At 39.6% G+C, this 23,181-nt stretch overlaps 2 protein-coding genes across 6 annotated transcripts in view; one reads left to right on the top strand and one right to left on the bottom strand.

The window, feature by feature from the left end:
* LOC125450718 (heat shock 70 kDa protein 4L-like) overlaps nucleotides 1-10,450 on the top strand; it is a 53,991-nt gene extending 43,541 nt beyond the window's left edge. The window contains exons 16-19 of the mRNA XM_048526791.2: nucleotides 1,134-1,241; nucleotides 2,245-2,364; nucleotides 3,698-3,859; nucleotides 9,857-10,450. Coding sequence (XP_048382748.2) covers nucleotides 1,134-1,241; nucleotides 2,245-2,364; nucleotides 3,698-3,859; nucleotides 9,857-10,060 — 594 coding nt within the window. The 3' untranslated portion in view covers nucleotides 10,061-10,450. The remainder of the gene's footprint in view (nucleotides 1-1,133; nucleotides 1,242-2,244; nucleotides 2,365-3,697; nucleotides 3,860-9,856) is intronic.
* A 6,286-nt stretch (nucleotides 10,451-16,736) lies between these two features.
* LOC125450726 (WD repeat-containing protein 64-like) overlaps nucleotides 16,737-23,181 on the bottom strand; it is a 122,645-nt gene continuing 116,200 nt past the window's right edge. For 4 of the 5 annotated variants that reach the window (XM_059643862.1, XM_059643883.1, XM_059643980.1 and 1 more), the window contains 3 exons: nucleotides 21,484-21,614; nucleotides 17,485-17,582; nucleotides 16,737-17,384 (listed from right to left, as the gene is read on the bottom strand). In XM_059643862.1, coding sequence (XP_059499845.1) covers nucleotides 17,225-17,384; nucleotides 17,485-17,582; nucleotides 21,484-21,614 — 389 coding nt within the window. In that variant the 3' untranslated portion in view covers nucleotides 16,737-17,224. Of the gene's footprint in view, nucleotides 17,404-17,484; nucleotides 17,583-21,483; nucleotides 21,615-23,181 lie in introns of all 5 variants that reach the window. The other variant, XM_059643909.1, reaches the window with a different exon arrangement.

Raw genomic sequence — 23,181 nt, 5'->3', positions numbered from 1 at the left:
TGTTGATGTTTTGATCATTCAAATTACAGAAGAGGTCTTTTTAAAAATAAAATACAAAAGTGGATAAATCTTCTGGGCCTGATCTAGTGATGCTATGGAAAGTTAGAGAGGAAATTGCAGAGCCCCTTGTAGAAGTTTTTTTTTCCATAACAGTTTGAGGTATCAGATGACTGGCTAACATTGCCTTTCTTTTTTTAAAAGAAGAGATATATAGAAAAGTCTGGAAACTATAGGTCTGTGAATTTGACTTTGGATAAGTTGTTGGTTCTGAAAGATAGGATTTATACGTGCTTGGAGAGGAAAAAATGATTTGGGATAGTCAGCACGGCTTTGTCCAAAAGAAAGTGTTTCTCAATCATGCTTGAATTTTTTGAGGAAATAACCAAGAAGATTGAGGGCAGAGCAGTAACATTGTTTAATTGAATGTTAGTAAAGCCTTTTAACAAAATTCCACATGATTAGATTATCTAGTTAAAATTTAGATCACGTGGGATTTAAGGATGACCTTGCCAATTGGATACAAGATTGGCCTGATGGCCGGAGTAGTGGTGGGCGATGTTTGTTTGCTTTTCAGACTGGAGGCTTGTTACGGGGTTCACTTTTGCCATTTACATGAATGGTTTAATGAGATCTTAGAAGGCATGGTTAGTGGGTTTGCAGATGATGTCAAAATTAGTGGTACAGTGAAGAAGGATAGCAAAGATTAATCAGATCTTGATCAATTTGGTCAATGGGCTCAGGAGTGCCAGGTGGAGTTTAGTTTGGATAATTGCAAGGTATCAAGGTGGGGGGTGAAAGGAGGGAGGAGGAATGAGTGTTCATTTGTAACTTCACACCAATGTCATTAGAATGGTGATTAGAATGTAATATGGTGTGTATCTCAACTTTGTTTAGATTGAGCATCCTGTTTAAGAATTAAAACAAAAATTCCATTCAAGGATTGCCATTCCTTGAAAGTGTCTAAAGAAAACACATTCCCGTCAGTCTATACATAGTTTTATTTCATGCCATGTTATTTTAGAACTAATGCTTAATATCTAAAATGTATTTCATGGTTGGGATAAGAACAGGGTTTTGCTGAGCATGCACGTGAGGAAAAATATCATGACGTTCAATGCATCTTTGTCTTCCAGGACAAGAAGTTGTTCACTCTGTTGTTGGAAGAAACTGAAAACTGGTTGTATGAAGATGGAGAGGACCAGCCTAAACAAATATATCTTGATAAACTTAATGACTTAAAGGTACAGCTACTGTCTCTCCACAGAAAGTATTTCTGATTATGATTGTAATATTCTTGATTGAATAAACTACAGCTGCAAACTTAACTTGATTTTGTGGATTAGTAATTATGCAGAGATTGACATCTATGGTATTCCCAACTCTAGGGTCTCAACTGGAATTGCTTTAATATCTTCATGTGTATCTGTTAGACACTTATGAATTGCTACTGATGCAGTTAAAAGTGGCCCACTTTATCAATCTATTTTCAGCAAGGGAGGTTTTAGGAGATGATATTTTTTTTTTCGTAATGCCTGTACCCTGCACAAGATTGCTTACATTGTCAACTGAATAAACTTGTGGCTGCTCCCAATATACAGCATGATAACTGCATCCGAGATTTAGACATGGAACCTTCACATTGTAATCAAGACTTAGTGAAATTTGAAAGTAAGGTGTATTTTTGACCAGGTCAAAGAAAACTTTGATTTGCTGCCATGGCCATGTTCGTTATGATGGTAATTCTGACTTCTAAAAATCAATATTTTCTTCTATTATTTTTAGCTTCAAACCAAAATTTCATCCAAAATAGTTTATTACTTTGGAGATTAAATTAGTTGTGTGAAGTTCCGTTGTATTGAAGATCCAGTGTCAACGTAACATTTTTATTTAAAGCATTTTAGTTCAATTCCACTAATTTCAAACTCAGACCTACCTAGTATTGGTGTTCCCTACACCAATGCACTCAAGAAAATGGTTATTCAAAACACTAGGGGACAAGTGTGTGGAATTTGTGGTAGTGAAAACACTGAAGACCGTGCAAGAGAGATGTGGGTTGACGGGTGGATGAGGAAGTCTTCAAATAAACAATTTGAGTTTGTGGGGTGGTGTGAGGCCAGTGGAGTGTTGAAAGATGGTAGGGATTTGATTTAATTTTATTCGGGTATCTGAGACTGTGAAGCTGCATGAGGACAAGATAATGTATGTGCCCACAACAAAAAATAAATCCAGATTCCTTTTCCATAGAAACTTGGTCAACCAGTACAGAACAGATACAAGGAGCAAGAGGAGCGACCAAAAGCATTTGATGAGCTGGGTAAAAAAATCCAGCTTTTCATGAAGACTGTAGAAGCATATAAAAATAAGGTATGAAGTATACTTGGTGATAATTTTCACCTAAATGTAATGCTCTAATTAGCTTTTTGTTCACTTGCTAAAAAAAATTACATTTTGTCTTGCAAAATTCTCTCCACATGTATAAATACTTAAACCTTCAAAATTCCTTGGATGACTGGAGAGAAGTAGTTTTTAAGAGGATAAATTTTTTTTATTTCATTGAGCAAATTAGAAGTGTAGGTGTGGATCTGCTTCTACTAAAAATGATACCAGGCATGGTAGCATTGTAGTCTATGGACCAGTAATTGAGGCATGGACTGATGGTTCAGCGATGGGACCGTTACTACTATGGCAATTGGAGAATATAAATTTTGTGAATAAATCTGGATTAAAATTCTAATACCATTAATGGTAATCCTATAACTACTAGATAATCTTAAAGCCCTGTGTGATTAATGAATACCTTTTTGTTTTGGGCATATTGGTTGTCTCCCCACTCCTACCTATATGTAATTCTACACCTTCAACAAAGTTATTTCTTAACTGCCCTCTGAAATGATCTAGCAAGCCAATCCATTTTATCAAACTGTAAGAATAAAACAGATCAGCTGACAAAGTTTTTGAGCAAATTTCTGAGGCCCCATCATGGTTTTTGCTGCAGCTCATTGGTGGGACTGACCCACCAATGATAGTGACAGTGGCATGCAGTGGAAAATACTGGCCCTGGGGTCCTCAATTTTTAAGTCCACATCTGACGATTATGTTAAATGTAGGCAAGACAACTTTGCTTGCTACCTACTGCCCTTCAGCTGATGAATCCCTGCTGCTTCATGTGAAATTCCATTCGGAAGAAGCAGCTCTGGATGAGGACTTCAGTGTAGAAGCCAAAAGTAACCACATTGGTGCAATGTTGGCTGAGCTTGACAATACCTTCCAGGTTTATGGAAAACAATAAACGGAAACCACTTGACCATGTCTTTGTTCAGTCTGTTCCAAATGCATTTTTGTCAATGGTGGTATTGGTAAAAGTTACCATTGCATTCTGTTTGAAGATGCTGATATTTGCACACTAGGAACATAAAGGAATCATTTTAAATAGCACTTTTTGTGTAGTGTAAAATAAACACACTGTAATAAATATATGCTATAGTGTTTCCATGCAGTTGGGTATATATTTCCAGTGGAAATTAAGCTGACTTGTGCTTAACATTTGAATTTTGTAATGTATTGGTTGAAGTGTTGTAGAATACATCAAAATAAAAATATTGTGTGCTGAATAATTTAAGGTAATATGAGCAGACTAATTTCAATATCTTGAAACTGTTTTGTTTCCTTTTTGAACATAAAAATATATTATGTTTAGGATGAAAACTATGAGCATATTGATGCAGCAGAGATGGCAAAAGTTGAAAAACAAGTCAGCACTGCTATGGATTGGATGAATAGTAAAATGATTGCACAAAACAAACAGATGTCATTCCAGGATCCTATTGTGAAGGCAGCTGAGATACAGAATAAACTGAAGGTAAGCAGGAAGAAAGAAGTAATCTGTTTTTGACTTCAAACAAATTGTCTAGAAATCACACAGGATCCCAAGTATTAACAAGTTTGTTTTTTTTTCCATAGAATCAGATATGTCTCAAAGTTTTAAGTGCATATCAAAAATGAGTGAACTTACTTTGTGTTCAGGTGGGATAGATAAGATTGGTTCACCACAAATAGTAATTGCTGTAATGTTTAAATGAGTTAAGACTAGGATCCTTTATTTCTGGTTCAAAGCATTTAGGGATGATGGGGAAATGGAAAAGATAGGTGGGGTGGTGGTGCTGAAATTAAAAATAGTCACAGCGTTGGAAAGCAGTGATGTCCTTCAGGGCTGAAAGACATTTGGAATAATGACGAAATTGTAACAATGTTAATTGTATGCAGTAAACCACCAAATATTGCAAAGAAAGGCAAATCTAAGCAAGAGACAGAACCAGACTAATGAAAAAGGATGAACTCAGTTTTTGTGGCAAATGACAGTATAATACGAAGAAAATGGGAAGTGTATTCTTGATTTTGTGCAAGAGAACCACTTCTATCCTTTTTTAAATGGGAAGAAGTAATCAGAATATCATTGTTCCTTTTCCTTTGCAAAATTACTGAGACAATCAAAATTGGAAAATACTCAAATGGAGGGTGGCTAATTTTAAGGCAAAAGAGGATCTGTATGGCAAGTCTAACATTTATGTATCTTGTTTACTGGTTTCAGTTTGATCTCCGTATATTATACCTATCTGGGACTTCTTGCTTTGGGAGATCAAATTTAAAGCAATTTTTTTTTGACAAAGGAGACAGGACCAGCCAAATTTTAAAAGTACAGTTTTAACAGGATTGCAGAAAGAGAGACTTGGAAGTGTGTGAACATAAACTTTTAAGCCAGCAGGACAAGTTGAAATGGCTAGTAAATTGCGCACTATTCTTGATTATGAATGGGGGAGTAAATTAAAACTGCCAAATATTTCAATACTAAACCTTTGCAAAACACTACATAGGCCTCTGACAAAATGCTGCGGCCAATTCGAGCCACTACACTTCATGAAGAATGTTAAGACCTCTGAAAAGCAGTAGAGGTTTTTTAGAAATGGACCATGGTTGCAGAACTTTGATTTGTATAAAATCAATCAAAGCTTGCACTGATCCTCTCAGCATATGGAATGTTAAGGGGAGACTAATAGATTTTGATAAAGTAAATGATTTGAAGGGTTTACAGTGCAGATGATTCTGTAATTGGAGGATACCAATTTTTGAGGTAACTGACGCAAGAACCAAGAAATGTGTTTTTACACTGCATTCTTTATCAGACAGGGTAATAGAATCAAATTCAATTGCAGATAACAGTGGCACTGATATAGCTCATTCAAAGAGCTGGCATAAGCACAGTGGATTCAAAGACCAACTTCTGTGATTTTGTTCTATGATTTTGATTCATATCATGAATTTACAATGTTCTCTTTTTTCTAAAATAAAACAATGTATCAGGGAAAATCTACAGATTCTGAAGATCGAGTCATTTTGGGTTCAGAACATTTAATAATGTCTCTCCCTCTTCAAATCCAGACCTGATGAGTTTTTCCAACCCTTTGAAATTTGAAAACCATACGTTGTTTTCTTAGTACAGAAGATTGATTATATTATAAACTATAAATGAGCAAATGTGGATAATTTGGCCTTATAGGTACACAGCCATTTAATAAAATCAGGACTGATCTGTTTGTGTTCAGAAATCTTCATTTCCACTATTGCTTGTAATCTCGCTGATTCCTCTGCCAAACAAAATAACCTAACAACTTACACCCTCCAAAAACAGTTGGTGACCTGCTTCCACTACGTCTGAGACTTCATCCCAAAATTGCATAACTCAGAATTTCCCATTATCTCTGAGAGTGCAAGTGTCCTCCCATTCTAGACTCTCCACGTGCAGAAACATCCTTTCCATGTCCACCTTATCAAATCTTATATCAAATTGCCTCTTGTACTTCTGAACTTGAGTACAGGCCCAGCCTGTCAGTTCTTCCTCAGAAGATTATAAAATGTGAGGCTGGATGAACACAGCAGGCCAAGCAGCATCTCAGGAGCACAAAAGCTGACGTTTCGGGCCTAGACCCTTCATCAGAGAGGGGGATGGGGGGAGGGAACTGGAATAAATAGGGAGAGAGGGGGAGGCGGACCGAAGATGGAGAGCAAAGAAGATAGGTGGAGAGGGTGTAGGTGGGGAGGTAGGGAGGGGATAGGTCAGTCCAGGGAAGACGGACAGGTCAAGGAGGTGGGATGAGGTTAGTAGGTAGCTGGGGGTGCGGCTTGGGGTGGGAGGAAGGGATGGGTGAGAGGAAGAACCGGTTAGGGAGGCAGAGACAGGTTGGACTGGTTTTGGGATGCAGTGGGTGGGGGGGGAAGAGCTGGGCTGGTTGTGTGGTGCAGTGGGGGGAGGGGATGAACTGGGCTGGTTGGGGGATGCAGTGGGGGAAGGGGAGATTTTGAAACTGGTGAAGTCCACATTGATACCATATGGCTGCAGGGTTCCCAGGCGGAATATGAGTTGCTGTTCCTGCAACCTTCGGGTGGCATCATAGTGGCAGTGCAGGAGGCCCATGATGGACATGTCATCAAGAGAATGGGAGGGGGAGTGGAAATGGTTTGCGACTGGGAGGTGCAGTTGTTTGTTGCGAACTGAGCGGAGGTGTTCTGCAAAGCGGTCCCCAAGCCTCCGCTTGGTTTCCCCAATGTAGAGAAAGCCGCACCGGGTACAGTGGATGCAGTATACCACATTGGCAGATGTGCAGGTGAACCTCTGCTTAATGTGGAATGTCATCTTGGGGCCTGGGATGGGGGTGAGGGAGGAGGTGTGGGGACAAGTGTAGCATTTCCTGCGGTTGCAGGGGAAGGTGCCGGGTGTGGTGGGGTTGGAGGGCAGTGTGGAGCGAACAAGGGAGTCACGGAGAGAGTGGTCTCTCCGGAAAGCAGACAGGGGTGGGGATGGAAAAAGGTCTTGGGTGGTGGGGTCGGATTGTAAATGGCGGAAGTGTCGGAGGATAATGCGTTGTATCCGGAGGTTGGTAGGGTGGTGTGTGAGAACGAGGGGGATCCTCTTGGGGCGGTTGTGGCGGGGGCGGGGTGTGAGGGATGTGTCGCGGGAAATGCGGGAGACGCGGTCAAGGGCGTTCTCAATCACCGTGGGGGGGAAGTTGCGGTCCTTAAAGAACTTGGACATCTGGGATGTGCGGGAGTGGAATGTCTTATCGTGGGAGCAGATGCGGCGGAGGCGGAGGAATTGGGAATAGGGGATGGAATTTTTGCAGGAGGGTGGGTGGGAGGAGGTGTATTCTAGGTAGCTGTGGGAGTCGGTGGGCTTGAAATGGACATCAGTTACAAGCTGGTTGCCTGAGATGGAGACTGAGAGGTCCAGGAAGGTGAGGGATGTGCTGGAGATGGCCCAGGTGAACTGAAGGTTGGGGTGGAAGGTGTTGGTGAAGTGGATGAACTGTTCGAGCTCCTCTGGGGAGCAAGAGGCGGCGCCGATACAGTCATCAATGTACCGGTGGAAGAGGTGGGGTTTGGGGCCTGTGTAGGTGCGGAAGATGGACTGTTCCACGTAACCTACAAAGAGGCAGGCATAGCTGGGGCCCATGCGGGTGCCCATGGCCACCCCCTTAGTCTGTAGGAAGTGGGAGGAGTCAAAAGAGAAGTTGTTGAGTGTGAGGACGAGTTCCGCTAGGCGGATGAGAGTGTCGGTGGAGGGGGCCTGGTCGGGCCTGCGGGACAGGAAGAAGCGGAGGGCCTTGAGGCCATCTCCATGCGGAATGCAGGTGTACAGGGACTGGACGTCCATGGTGAATATGAGGTGTTGGGGGCCAGGGAATTGGAAGTCCTGGAGGAGGTGGAGGGCGTGGGTGGTGTCACGGACATAGGTGGGGAGTTCCTGGACCAAAGGGGAGAAAATGGAGTCCAGATAGGTGGAGATGAGTTCGGTGGGGCAGGAGCAGGCTGAGACGATGGGTCGACCAGGGCAGGCAGGTTCCATCCCCACCCCTGTCTGCTTTCCGGAGAGACCACTCTCTCCGTGACTCCCTTGTTCGCTCCACACTGCCCTCCAACCCCACCACACCCGGCACCTTCCCCTGCAACCGCAGGAAATGCTACACTTGTCCCCACACCTCCTCCCTCACCCCCATCCCAGGCCCCAAGATGACATTCCACATTAAGCAGAGGTTCACCTGCACATCTGCCAATGTGGTATACTGCATCCACTGTACCCGGTGCGGCTTTCTCTACATTGGGGAAACCAAGCGGAGGCTTGGGGACCGCTTTGCAGAACACCTCCGCTCAGTTCGCAACAAACAACTGCACCTCCCAGTCGCAAACCATTTCCACTCCCCCTCCCATTCTCTTGATGACATGTCCATCATGGGCCTCCTGCACTGCCACAATGATGCCACCCGAAGGTTGCAGGAACAGCAACTCATATTCCGCCTGGGAACCCTGCAGCCATATGGTATCAATGTGGACTTCACCAGTTTCAAAATCTCCCCTTCCCCCACTGCATCCCTCAACCAGCCCAGTTCATCCCCTCCCCCCACTGCACCACACAACCAGCCCAGCTCTTCCCCCCCCACCCACTGCATCCCAAAACCAGTCCAACCTGTCTCTGCCTCCCTAACCGGTTCTTCCTCTCACCCATCCCTTCCTCCCACCCCAAGCCGCACCCCCAGCTACCTACTAACCTCATCCCACCTCCTTGACCTGTCCGTCTTCCCTGGACTGACCTATCCCCTCCCTACCTCCCCACCTACACCCTCTCCACCTATCTTCTTTACTCTCCATCTTCGGTCCGCCTCCCCCTCTCTCCCTATTTATTCCAGTTCCCTCCCCCCATCCCCCTCTCTGATGAAGGGTCTAGGCCCGAAACGTCAGCTTTTGTGCTCCTGAGATGCTGCTTGGCCTGCTGTGTTCATCCAGCCTCACATTTTATTATCTTGGAATCTCCAGCATCTGCAGTTCCCATTATCTCTTCCTCAGAAGATTGTCTGCTTCCAAGAATTAAACTAGTAAAATTCCTATTAACTGCCCCCGATACATTTACATCCTTCCTTAAAAGGAGTTCACATCTGTAACAAGTCAAAATACGGTCTCACTGATGCTCTGTAATGCATAACATCCTTATTTTATTCAATTTATATAATACTTTAGGCTGGCATCCCATTAGCAGTCCTGATTGTGCTGTACCTACATTCTACCTTTTGTGACTTGCTAGAACACTCTGCATCTGGTAATTCTGCAGTCATTCTCCATTCAAGTAATAAACTTTTTCAGTCTTCCTGCTGAAGTGAGCAACTTCTCACATCATATTCCACCTGAGATTTTTGTCCACTGACTCAGGGTGCAGACCCATATAGTTGTTCTGTCATTTTAACAAGGTACCTTCCTAACTATCTTTTGTTACATCTGCAAATTTAGCTATCATACTTTCAATCTCTTAGTTTATGTCAATGTCTTTGATTTTTTTTTAAAACAAGTTGTGGGATCAGCACTGAGTCCTGCAGGACCCCATTTGTCATATGCAGCCAATATGAAACAGAAAAATCCGTGCGTACTGTTTTCGGCCAGCCAGCCAGCCAGTCGGTCTTCTACCCATACTGATATACTCACCCTAGATACCATGAGCTGTTACTTTGTACAGTAACCTTGTATGTAAGCACAGTGAAAATCCATGGTACAGGCAGTTCTCCTATGATGTGATGGTTGCATTCTCGTCTGACCTTGCAGTATAGAAAATTGCATTATAGGAAAATAGCTATAGAAAGTAGTGATCTGTACAACAAAAGTTTGCATTATCCAAACAGTGTCCACTATTCACTGATTGTATTACAGATAATTTGCATTAATTAAACATGCTTCATAGCAGAACTACCTGTAATTGTCATATACTGGATGTGAGGAGTTTTTGAATGTTTTCACACTTACAATTTACCTATTAATCTAGGAATTAGTGGCGACTTGTGACCCAGTTATTAACCAAGCAAAACCCAAAGTGGAGCCACTTCCAGAAAAAGAGGAGAAAGCGAATGGACCACTTAATAAGGAAAGTGGAACTGATCCAAAGTCTGAATCTAATGCTGCAGCTGGCGACAACACGAAACAGCAAAAGCCAGCAGAAAATCAGGGCACAGAAATGGAAGTGGATTGAATGCAGCCTCTTTACTTTTATATATTTAAAGAAAGTCCTTGTGCCCATTACCTGAGACTACAGTTTCTGTTGTATGTCTAGCTTACATGGCACATATTCAGTTATTCTCACATGTACCTAGTTCAGCGTCAAAGTATTAAAATGATGGAAACAAGAATCCTGCAAAGTTGATTTTAAATGTAACTGTGCTGTTAATGCAGATCTATATTCTATAATCTTTCTGGGAATGTGTTTTTTTTTCTATCCCGATCTACAAGCACTTGAACAATCACCTAACCCTCCTGCAATTCCACTTCATGCCTTTAATTATTTCTTATTTGAATTGGCTTCACATGATAGGTCGTCTGCACATTATATGAAAAATAAGTCAATAAAATTGTAGTGTTGGAACAGCTGTTTTATTGCAGAAACACCAGTGGAGTGTTTTGGGGTTTATGGTCTGAATTGTTTCAATTAATAATCTCTCTCCCATTCAGTATAAAACAATACATGCCACCAAGTAGTATCTTCTGTGTAAACATAGTCTATATTTACGTGCAAGTCAGTTTCTGGGGAGTTACTAGAAGATCTATACTCTCCACCTCTGAAAGCTAATAAAGATAGTTGAGTCATAGTCACCTCTGTTTTACAAAACTGCTCTGTAAAATCACCAAAAACCCTTCATGAAGGTTACAAAGAGCATTACAAATGGTGACTGGTACAGAGCCTACCTTTAAACCAGATGGTTTTGAAATAATAAAAGCAGAATGAGTAGTTTGTTCTTTCACATGATGCTGTGGAAAATGGCAAACTTTGTGCATACAACACAGTCTACTTATGCTCAGGACAGTGGTTGCAATCTTTTGCTCTTTGAATTTGGTAATGGGTGTCACTTTTTAGTAATGATGTTAACATGATCCTATCAATCTTGATACATCTGCTAAACTGGTTGTGCTCTGAAGTTTGTGGTACTTTAGCACTTCTGGAATTTAATTGTTCTGTTCAAATATTTTTATCCCTGAATGCAAACCCTAAACAAGAGACATTCAATGTGGTAACAATTTTAATTGGTTTTGCTAATCCTGTACACGTGGCTGGCAGTGTAACTGATATCAACAGGCCAAAACAAGCTCAGCACTCCAGATGAATTTGTCATACTGTAATTCGGCTCACCAAGTATGAAAGTGAAATACCTGCAATATTAAACATTTAGAAGTACTGAATTGTATTCAACTTTTCAGTCAAGTGTTTCCCATTTGAATGTAGCATCTGAGTGCCAACACCCAGATATAAATGTAGCTTGTCTTGACAGCTAAAAATCTTGTTTTAGATGGACCTGTAGAAAACTAATGGAAATTGCAGGGAGGGGTATCATCTTCTCAATGTTTAATGTGCTCATTTACTTTGTAAGCACTTATTTTGAAATTTTAAAAGTATTGTTGCTGAATTTAGTCAGTTTTGTTGAGTTTATGCAGCTTTCACTTGAGTTGTTAGGCTTGTGCATTTATTACTTGGATGAAATTAAACTAATGAAATACATAACCAGCACTAAATTGCAAGAGGACAATAACTGTAGCTATAGTTTTTCATATTACCTTCCAGCATATATATAATGCAAAATTACTGAACAAATCCCAATACACATTGAGTAGCAATTGAAAATGCTATGTGACAAGTGTTCAGTTTTTTATCCAATCATAATATTTAATCAAGTAGTCATTACTAGATAAGCTGTGAACCAAAGGAAAAACCTAAGTTTCATTGCTTCAAGCTCTGACACACAAAATCAGTTTATAATTTCAGCTGCTTTTGCTTCTCTTTCCTGCAGTAGAGTCCAGCAGCTTCTGTCTTTGCTTCCCCCTCCCCATGTGGTCACTGAGAGAAATTGTCACTTAAGGCAGCATGCTGAATTGTACAGGTGTATCATTGTGTTGGGGGGTTAATAACCACATCAGATCCTGACCCAGATTCTCTTAACAGATGGTGTAAAGAAAGTAGATATAGATAGTTCAGGATTTCAACACATCTACACTACACAGAGGTGGAGCTGGAGCAAAAGTTATTTTAGATCCTACTGTCTGCAGACATGTTCTGAACTGTAGCTCTTACTATAATCAAAATCAGCTGTATTAAACTTCTGTGCCCAACCTGCTGGATTTGAACAGTAATGATCTGGATCAACTTTTAAAATAATGCCTGAATCTGCAACTTCTTGGGGGCATGGGGAGAAAATGAATAACCTTCCAAACAAAAAGCTCATGGAAACATCTTTCAAACATTTACTCCGAGTTTGGCATCTTAAGTCAAATAATCGCTGGTGGGAAGAAAATGTGGATGAAGCTATGTCAAAGACAATGCTGGGATTTGTTCAGTGGCCTTTGTTGTTGCATTTGGAAGATTATGGTGGATATGTTTATTGATGGCATTCCTTGCATTTATTTATTATTTACATATAATCTCACTAGTACAGAAGGATGGTGACTTCAACTAGGACATTGAGGTTTATTTTGGTCAAACACTTGCTATCATAATTTGTAGCTGGCTAAGCAAGTACTCTGGATCCACTGGCTCTCTGTTAATGGTGTCCTTTTGATAGAGTTGACTGCTGAGAGATGGAGTGTGTTCAGTGTATTCTAAAGTCAGCCCTTTAAACATTTGGGAGGTTGCAGTATTTGATTGCTGTGGATCAATGAGATTGGTCTGGCAATATTTCAAGCACAACCTACACTTGTGCAAAACTGAACAGCTCGGAAGTTGGTTTGCAAATCTGATGCAGATTAGGTAATATCACTACAGTCATCTGTTACAGAATCTGAACTACCACTTTGTCAATGACTTTTTTCTGTATGGAGGCAAGTGAGTTTGTATTAGACAGTACATGATGCAGCTAGAGGTCAGTTGATTTTCTTTTGAAGTGAATGCGCTTTACCAGAGACTAGCAATGCTGTTTTGCTGCACACTAGCAGGCCTCGTCTAACTTGTTCTTTGGTTGGCTTCAAAACAATTTTTTTTAACATAATGATAGGAGTGTTGTGGTTGATCCTAGAAACTTCTGAAAATGTTCCATGAATTCCTCATCTTGCTTGCCTTCTGCCTGCCAGATTTCCTAGACTTTGTACATTGGGATTTTAAATGATTAGCGCTCTACCTTTCAGACAAGCTCTCATTACTACTACTACTCTTGTCTGGCTGTGTTGCTGCTGAGAGTCCTATAAAGCGACTATTATCAGTGCTCTAGCAAATCACTTGTACCTCTGCATTGTTCTGGATGACTTATTCTTTTCTATTCCCTGCGTACCATAGTTAGTTAATAGAAAGAACATTACAATTTAATGTTTTTAGGCCTGACATCTGATGGCAGATCCTTCCAAACTGATGTAGTATAGCAATCCTTACACACACACACTTTTCATAGTACTAACTGCTCTATTTGCGGACATAACATTCAAAGGCCCCAACATTGGGCAAGAGTCTGTAAATGTTGCATGTTGTTAGCCATGTTGGTTTACAGCAAAACATATTCCGTAGTCACTTGCTCTTGGAGTAATCTTCAGTAGGAACAGAACCAAAAATGTTGAACTAACCGGAGAACCTTTCCCATAATGGTGGGAGGTGTCTTGGTTTGGTTAAGATTGACGTAAATAGTTTGTACTTGCATGGTACCTCTAAACTTCCACGGATGCTTCATTCACAAGACACATTACAGAACAAAATTTAGAATTGTTTAGAAAGGGGCTAGACCTAAACAGTACAACCACCATTGGAAAAATTGGGAAATCAGGAAACAACAAGGTCATAACTAAATACAGGCAGAGAATTGTTGGGCTAGAGGCTGTTGTAGCTAGGGAAAAAAAACACTTTCCCCTACTGATCAAAAATCTCAGCCTAAAGTATACATAAGGAGTCTGCTGCCATAGCTGTCAGTGGCAAGGACGTCCAAAGACATTCAGCCAGAAGAGGAGAAATTCTTTCTCATCTCCAGTCTTAGATTGGTGCCTCTCTATTCATAGACTATGCCATCTGGTCCTAGATACTTCCATAAGAGGAACCATCTCTGCATTTACCCTGTTAAGCTCCTTACAAATCGTATATATTTCAGTGAGATCAGTCATTCGTCTAAACTCCCATGAGTCCCAACCTGTTTAGCCTTTGTCATAAGATAATCCCTCAATACTTTACAAAGAAAACATGAAGATATCTTCTAAGTTTAGCACAAACAGTTCAGATACTGGTGACTTCTAAAGTGAAAAATGTGCTGCAGATTAACTTCTCAGGAAAACTCATCTAGCATTGATCCCTTTAAAAGGCAGCTAGATAAATATGCAAGAGAAAGACAAACTGGGTTGAATGAACAAAAGGATAGAAGGATTCTAGTATGAAGAGACACCACAATGAACCTACTGGCCACATGCCTGTAAGAGGTAAGTAGTGTGAGAATCCAATAAGTAAAGGCCCAAAAATACGAATTAGTTAATAATGATGCACTGTGGTTAACCTAGGACTGCCCTCTCGGCAATAAATGCTAGCCTAGCCAGCAACACCCTCATCCCATGAATGAATAAATGCAACAGCAAATTAAGATTTTCTTTGGCACAAATGGTTAGAATATGGAACTTATCTCGATCATCTTGTTCCTTGTTTGTAAAGTAATTATGTCAATAAGCTCATCTACATTCCTGTATATCCCTGATAATGTTATAATGATGTGCACAAAAGTTCTCAATCATGGAATGCTGGAAAATGGAGTTAAAATTGTTTGGTGCTTTTTGAACAGCACAGACTCAATGATCTGAAAGGTCTTATTCTGTGCTGTAGACCTATCTTTCTTTCATCCCCTTGGTAATCAACAATCTAATTGCCTGTCCCTTCAAAATATTTAATGATTCAGCATCCACTCCTTTTTGAGGAAGGGCATTCCAAACACACCTTTTGAGAAAAAAAATCATCTGTCATATTTTTAAACATTGACCCCTAGTTTTAAATTCTCCATTAAGAGGAAACATCCTCTCAACAACCACCCAGTCAAGTCCCCTCAGGAACTAACATTCCAATAAATTACTTCTGACTCTTCAGGAACTCCAGAGGATAACATACCGAGTCTTTCCTCAAACAATCCACTCCTCCTTGGTATTAGCCAAGAAAACCCTTCTTGAACTGCTTCAAATGTATTTACCTTCTTCTGTAAGCAGTGATCAGTATTGTACATAGTACACTAGATGCTATCTCAGCAATGCCCTGCTTAATTTATTCTTGCATTCAATATCCCACAATAAGCCATACTATTCTATTAGTTTTCCTGATTATTTGCTATACCTGCAATTTAGATTAGATTCCCTACAGTGTGGGAACAGGCCCTTCGGCCCAACAAGTCTACACCGCCCCTTGCAGCATCCCACCCAGACCCATCCCCCTATTACCCCCACACCCCTGAATACTACGGGCAATTTAGCATAGCCAATCCACCTAGCCTGCACATCTTTGGACCATGGGAGGAAACCGGAGCACCCAGAGGAAACCTACACTGACACAGGGAGAATGTGCAAACTCCACGCAGCACCATCCCAGAGGCACACCACACTGACAACCTGCCAGTTGAAAAAGAGACACATTTATTCTCACTCTCTGCTTCCAGCTAGCAAGCCAACATTCTATCCATGCCATTATGTAACCCCTTAAACCATGAGCTTTCATTTTTGCAATAACCTTTGATGTGGCACCTTATCAAATGCCTTCTGGAAATTTAAATGCAATATATCCACTTGTTCCCCTTTATTTACAGTGCAAAATTATTTCCTCAAGAAATTCCAATAAATTAGTTAAACATGATTTGCCTTTGACAAAACCATGCCAGTTCTCCCTGATTACTTTGTATTATTGAAGTGCCCTGTTACAATTTTTAAGAATAGCTGCGAATATTTTCCCTATGACACAGGTTTAGCTAACTAGCCTGTAATTTCTCTTTTCTGCCTCCCTCTTTGAATAAAGGAGTTATAACCATTTTCCAAACTAAATGAAACTTTCCTGAATGTACTGGGTTTTTGAAATTAAGTACAACACATGAACTATCTCACTAGCTATTCTTTTCAGACCCTAGGATAAAATTCATCAGGACTTGAGTTGTCAATTCACAGTTCCAACAACTTACTCAGTATTACGTCCATAGTAATTGTAATTTTCTTGAGTTCCTTCCTCCCTTTCAATTCCCAATCTATACTTACTTCCACGATGCAAGTTATATCCTCTCTAGTGAAGACTGACATAAAAATATCCTTAGTTATCTCCCAGGGTTAATGGGAACTGCAGATGCTGGAGAATCCGAGATAACACAGTGTAGAGCTGGATGAACACAGCAGGCCAAGCAGCATCTTCAGTTGCCTCCTGTCCCTTTATCCTCTGCTACTAATTTCCCAGATTCATTTTCTACAGGATCCATGCTTACTTTGTCAACTCATTGTTTTTAAATATCTCAAGAAGCTTTTCCTACTTTACTTTTTTTTGGCTAACTTTCTGTAATAGCCAGTAGCTTAGATGCTTGCAAAAGCTAACTAAACTTGCATAAGAAAAAAAGCTTCAAGAATGCAAAGTATAAACTGGAACAGACTATTTCTGCTAAACTGCTGGTGTCTGTGCAGTGTATTCTGTGTAATTGCTAAAGTACTTCTAACTCTGTTTCCGAAGTGGAATGAGATGCACAACGTGGTACATTTTTAATGAGCATTCAGTACTGTACATACAAATCACCTATTACAAACAGATATTGGACAGTAAACATAAAATATAAAGTAATGATTAGAGATAAGACAGTGTCTAGCACAGACAAGATTTATAAAATGGGTATTTTGGAATAGACAAACTAAAAACTATGATACAATGAAGATATGAAATGATAAACCACCAAAATTAGAACACTGATTAGATGGAAAGTCGGACAAGTTTCTTTCAGTGAGCAATGAATATGAATATCTTGCATATTGTCGTAATCCCAAAGATTTTATATTATAACTATTAATATTGCCTTCTTTTTTATCCATAATGATTTAAGACCTCAACTACAAATTCAAATTATTCACGCAGGAAAGCTGGGAAATTACAATTATTTAGAATAGCTATGGAGTAATGCTGTAGCTTACAAGTGCAACTTAGCTATGCATCATTTTCCATTTTTGTTCTGGTACTTCAGGTCTGTTAAATGATGTCAAATAGATCATTAAGTTCAGCTGCTGGATCAGGTTTGTGAATGTTGACAGAAATGTCAGCCAATTCATGACAATGCAGTGATTGATAAGCAGTCAGTTTTCCATAAATTTGTTGTTTTTCAATGTGTTTCTGCTTGTGTTCACGTAACCTAAAAGACAAAATTACTCCTAATTTATTTTTACAGAATAGGGAAGATTCATAGTTCTTCTAATACTTTGAAGAGGAGAATGATATTTGTGTACAATTACCTCATTTTCACAAACGAGTCTAGCTGTTCTAACTCCTTTGCAACTTCTTGATATTTCACTTCAAACAGGGATTGTGCATCTTCAGCTCTATTTTTAACCTAGATCAGGCAAAGGCATTGTTTAAATCAGATATAGCAATTGATTTGCATTTTACATTAAATTGTGTCTTCAGGCATATCTCCAACTATTAAAAGCTTACGTGTTAATTTGATTTGATCTCTCTCTAAGATGCTGTTCATCATCACATTGTTAATAGAGTTGGGTAGTTATATTTACAGAACAACTGACATATACATTTATAAAATAGTAGCAGTTGCTTAGCTTGTGGACTGCAAAAGTTTTGTGGATAACTGATGTTGGTGGATTAGATTCATTTATATAATAAAACTTTTCACCAAACTTAAAATTTGGCTTTATATATAAAATTGATTGAAATAGTGTATCATGTATCAGCACTTTCTTTCTGTAATGTCATAGAAATTATCTTTTTTGTAGAACCTATACCAACTCAACCTTTTAAATGCAAACTTAAAATGTAACTTTGCAAAAAGCTGTATACAATCAAAGTTGAGATGAAAGGGGAGAGAGTGTCAAAACAGTCAAATACAATAGGTGATCATCACATCTCAAAGTTCTGGATCCCCCTCTATTAATAAGTAGACTTCCTTAACTCTTCATACCAATCTCAGTGATTTAATGATTGAGCTCTGTTGCTGTCTTTTCTCATCATTTATAAGCTATATGGTCTCCTTCAATTGTAGTCTATTGTGGACATAAATTTTGATAACTTCCCATGACATATATGCTTCTTACCAATATGTATTTACATGTAAAGTATTATCTCAATAAAATTTTCTGTTTACTAATGTTTACTTGATTAAATCAAAATGTGTCCATGACAGAACCCTTGACTGAATTTTCAGCATTTAATCTCTGGCAAAACAGTGGGACTATTAGCAGAATGGGTGCTTGTTGATATCTGGCACTTTAATTGAGTCGCAGTATTAGCCTCTCATTCCCTGTCCAAACAGGAAGCGTGTTAGTGGCATTGGAGTTTGGAGTGTGGTGGCGGTGGTGTCATTCTGTGGAGCCAGATATTGAAAGGCCACCAGCCTGGTTCCAAGTATCATCTCTGGAGGTGATGATGGAAACTAAGGGATAGGTGTTGATTTTTTTTTGTGTTAAATAATATAGGCAGTCAACAATTTGTAGCAATTTTCTGATAGTTTAATTAGAAGTTGCAGTTTAGATATAATAAATTAGTTAATTAGGTAAAGAAGGCAAAGTTACAACTATGACCAGCTGAGAATGCTTCACTGATCTATAATCTATAATCTATCTAGAATAGTGGAGTAAAAGCAGTACACTCCCATGTCCGTAATGTGTTGTTCACTTTTGTGGCGGTCTTTTGTGGCAACAGTCTTTATTCTTCCCTCAGGGTGATGTAGAGGAACGTCTTCCCTTAGGAAGATGATGGTTTGTCCCTCTGCTCTTCCTCATACACCTCTTTACCCACTTATTCCTATTGATAAATATTATTTTGGAGTCTGATGATTGGTACAGCAGAGATGGTCAATTATCTGAACTCCTTTGGCCAATGACCAGGGTATAGCTATTTGTGACACTGAATAATCACTGTTGTCTTACCCAGCTTCACCTGAGTGTTTGTTTACCATTCTTTCTAAGAACAAATACTTCCAATTTTTGCAAAGAACACACTGATAATTGGTCTGGTGCCAGATATGTTGTTGACCCTAACATTGCACATTGAGACTTCAGTGTTTCTCATAGTTCATCCCTTTTATTTCCCCATGCTAGAATTTTGGAAAGTTACTGACTGCTGAAATAGTTGTTAAGTCTCATGTTACGCAGTAAATACAAAAAAATTTTTTTAAGGAATCCCAATTTCCAATACAGGTGAGAGATCTCTTGTTGAAGGATGGAAGGAAAAGACCAACCAACAGAGTGGAATATCCTTTATTCAACAGTTGAAATATGATGCCAAGGGGCTAGATGCAGTGCCATAACAGATTTAATGATCTCATTACATCTAGCAAAGTGACCATATTGGCCATGACTCTCTCGTATCCCTAGCATTTTCTAACTGACACACTTAGCAAATACACATTCCTTTCTCCACACTGTACCTATCAATTCTCCATTTCAATATACATCACTCACCCATTCCCTACTGTTCTAATACCCCTATCCCTCACAGTTACCCTTTTCAAATATATTCATTCCATTCTCAACACACAGTCCAATTAACACAAACACCCATCTGCTATTGCTCATGGAAGGAGAACAGGAATCACAACTCCAACGGGCATGAGTACACCCTAGAGATCAGGATAGGACTGTCATTGTGATTCTATGGAGAGAGGGAGGAATTCGGCCAGAGACATGGCGGGAGTGTTATGATGTGCTGCCACTTGGCACATAACGTTTGTTGAATGATGTCCACAATAATCAAACTCTCAAGATATGGACTATGCTGAGCTTTGTACTAATTTTTTTTTAACTGACTGGCAATGATTCAGTTTTTCATTGACATTAGCATCTCACTCTCTAACCCGGGTGGGTATATGAGAATGTTGGATCTGTTACTTAACCACCTCTATTTAAAAGGTCCCAGGCAGGGGTGGCAATAACTGTTGAAATTCTTGCAGAGTCCATATCTGAATGAAAGCCACATCTTGAACATCTGCTAGCCTTGATGCTCAACATGTCTTAGGAGGTGTTATAAAACCATGAGATCAGATCAAGTAGAAACAGGCCATTCAGCCTATCAAGTCCACTCTACCATTCAATGAGATCACGTATAATCTGATGATTCTCAGATCTACATGCTTGGTACTAATTTTTCCAAAACAGGGAAATAACCTCTCAGCAACTTACCCTGTCAGGCTCCCTCAGAATATGTATGTTTGAATAAGATTACCTCTTGGATTATCTAACCTACTCAGCTTTTCTCAATTAGAAAATCTCTCCTTACCTGGGTATCAACCTAGTGATCTTCTCCAGACTGCCACCAATGCTAGTATATCTTTCCTTAGATAAGGGAACCAAAGCTATTCACAATATTCCAGCTGTAATCTGATTAGTTCCTCGTATTGTTTTGGCAAGACTCTCTACTTTTATGCTCCAAATAAAAGCAAACATTTCATTTGCCTTCCCAATTACCCAGTGAACTTGGATGCCAGTTTTTTGGGATTCATGAACAAGGACCGCCAAATCATTCTGTGCTGCAACTTTCTACAGTCTTTCTCCATTGAAATTATATTCAGCTCTTCTATTCTTGAGGATGAAAGCAGTGATGGCCAGGTGAGAACTCCTTTTTCATTTTTAACTGGAGAACACAAGGCACCCCAAGCTCTGCTCAGCTGAGCCTCAGAAGTCACTCACTAAAAGGGGAATTCAGGACATCAACAGGAAATGTGTGCACTTCTGTCAAAGATGTCAGAGGAAATTCACATCCAATTCACATGGAAAGAGATTAGATCTCAACATGAGTGCCATGACAAGTATTGGTGCTAATTCAAAACAATTGAAAGAGTTTACACAGGGCACAAGGTCTTACTGTACGGTAGGTCACTGAGATGCCCAGAAAAAAGGCTAGCACTCTTGATACCGTACGCTGTAGGGTGCAGAGCCTCAGTGGCTCAACATCACACTGATGTGTGGCCAAGTGCTCGCCTACTCTCGGCTATCAGGGAACTGCAAATGGGGCCTGACAGGAAAAATAGGGAAAGAACACATGGCAGTGGGGACATTTGTAAAACTGCCCTCACGTTTCAACTCTTACTGGCTCCTCATACAGAGCCACAAGCACAGCCTTCTCCCCAACTGGCTGTCGGAAATGACTCTCTCTCTACAACATGCTATTAGGCATTTTGTTCCCTGATCAACCTGGCTGTTGCCCTAATTTAAATAACGGGCATGAATTATCAGGCCAATTTTAATATGAAATTGAATTATATTCAAAACATTCACACTCACCTTTTTATTTGTCCTGGTGTCACTTTGCAGACTCTGTCTGGACTCTGGTGGAACCTGTTTTACCAATGCTTCCTGATGTTTTTCTGATTTTAAGCTGTGAATATTCCATGATTTGCTTTGGCCAAAAATGCCTACAGGAAAAGAATTTTTTTTATGTTCCAGACAGGAAAATTCAGCCTCTGTGTTTGGGCATTGCTGTCCAACAATTAATCCAGAATTAATCTTTGACAATGTAAATATACTATCAATGTAAAGTATCCAGCTTAGAAACCTGACTAATAACCAACTAATCTCACATTAATTTTAGTTTACTTGGTAGCATTCTGAGTCAGACTCACAATGAAAACGAATAATGTAGGAAACAATTTTGACACTAATTTTGGTTTAAATTAAGTTAAGGTCCTATTTGGGTGAATGTTTAAGATTTCATGGCGCTATTTTAGAATAGAATAGAATATCCTTTATTACCACATGTATGCCATTGTAGAAGCACAATGAAAAGCTTTTACAATATCTGCCTCCTACGGTGCAATCTGAGGTACAAGTAACTAGGTACAAATCATGGGTGCAAAAGATGAATAAAAAGTAGTTGCATTCTTTTACAGAGTTTTTTTTTACAAAAGTTAGAAATAAGACATTGTTAAAGGATTGATGTTACAGTCAGGTCCAATGAGGCTCCAATGGCCTGGTGAAAACTCTTCCTTCAACCAGCGAAAATAAATACACTCTATCAGTTTATTACTGTTAATAAAGCAAAATTCTACTGATTCTGGAATTCCGAACTAAACAAAGGAAATGCTGCAAATACTCAGCCATTCAAGAAACGTTAACTGTGTTACTTATCAAAGATGCTACTTGGCCTGTTGAATATTTCCACTATTTTCTGTTTTTAGTTATTAACAGTCATTGTTTCTTACTTTGCACACTAACTGGCTTTACTGACGTCGCAACAAATATTTCAGTAAGGTTTGGTGAGTACAGCTGCTATTTTTAACAGAGCTAGACTAGACCATAGAGCTGACACAACAGGCCAAATGGCCACCTTCTGCTCTGAAATGATGCTATAATTTTACAAAATCTAAGTCTTTATACATTTTCTCATGAGAAACCTATGGGTATGAGGCTATATCTGTGAACGAATGTAAAAGAATTACATTCCATATGGAATCACAGGTTACTTGCAAATAGTCTGAGTAAGTATAAACCAAGGTAAGCATAGTTTTAATGCATATTGTATTACTAAACTTTAATTGTCATTCAACCTAAACATATCGTTGATGAAACCAGAATAGCAATTATTAGAACTAAGAACAATGTTGTGATACTGGATTTTATTTACAGTGACGCATATTTGGAATTTAAAAAAGGAAAGATACCAAAACAGGTACTCCATAGGAAGTAAAATTTTAATTCTCCACAGCACTTACTCATAACAGCTCTTCTTAGAGACAGCTAACCTTATGTCATGCAAGGCAATTTTGTTTTACATCCATAACAAGAACAACGTGCACTTATATATTTCATTTAACACAGTAGAAATCCCATCGCACTTCCCAAAAACACATCAGACGTAGTCTAGCATTAGGTTCCATAAGGGGATAGTAAGAAAAATCATTGATATCTTGATGAAATAGGTTAATGGAGGACAGTGAATTGGGAGGTATAGTGATGAAATTCCAGAGTCTGGTAGTCTAGTCA

The sequence above is a fragment of the Stegostoma tigrinum genome, chromosome 1, assembly GCF_030684315.1.
Source record: "Stegostoma tigrinum isolate sSteTig4 chromosome 1, sSteTig4.hap1, whole genome shotgun sequence".
Lineage (NCBI taxonomy): Eukaryota > Metazoa > Chordata > Chondrichthyes > Orectolobiformes > Stegostomatidae > Stegostoma > Stegostoma tigrinum.
This window is presented reverse-complemented; position numbering and strand designations above follow the sequence as displayed.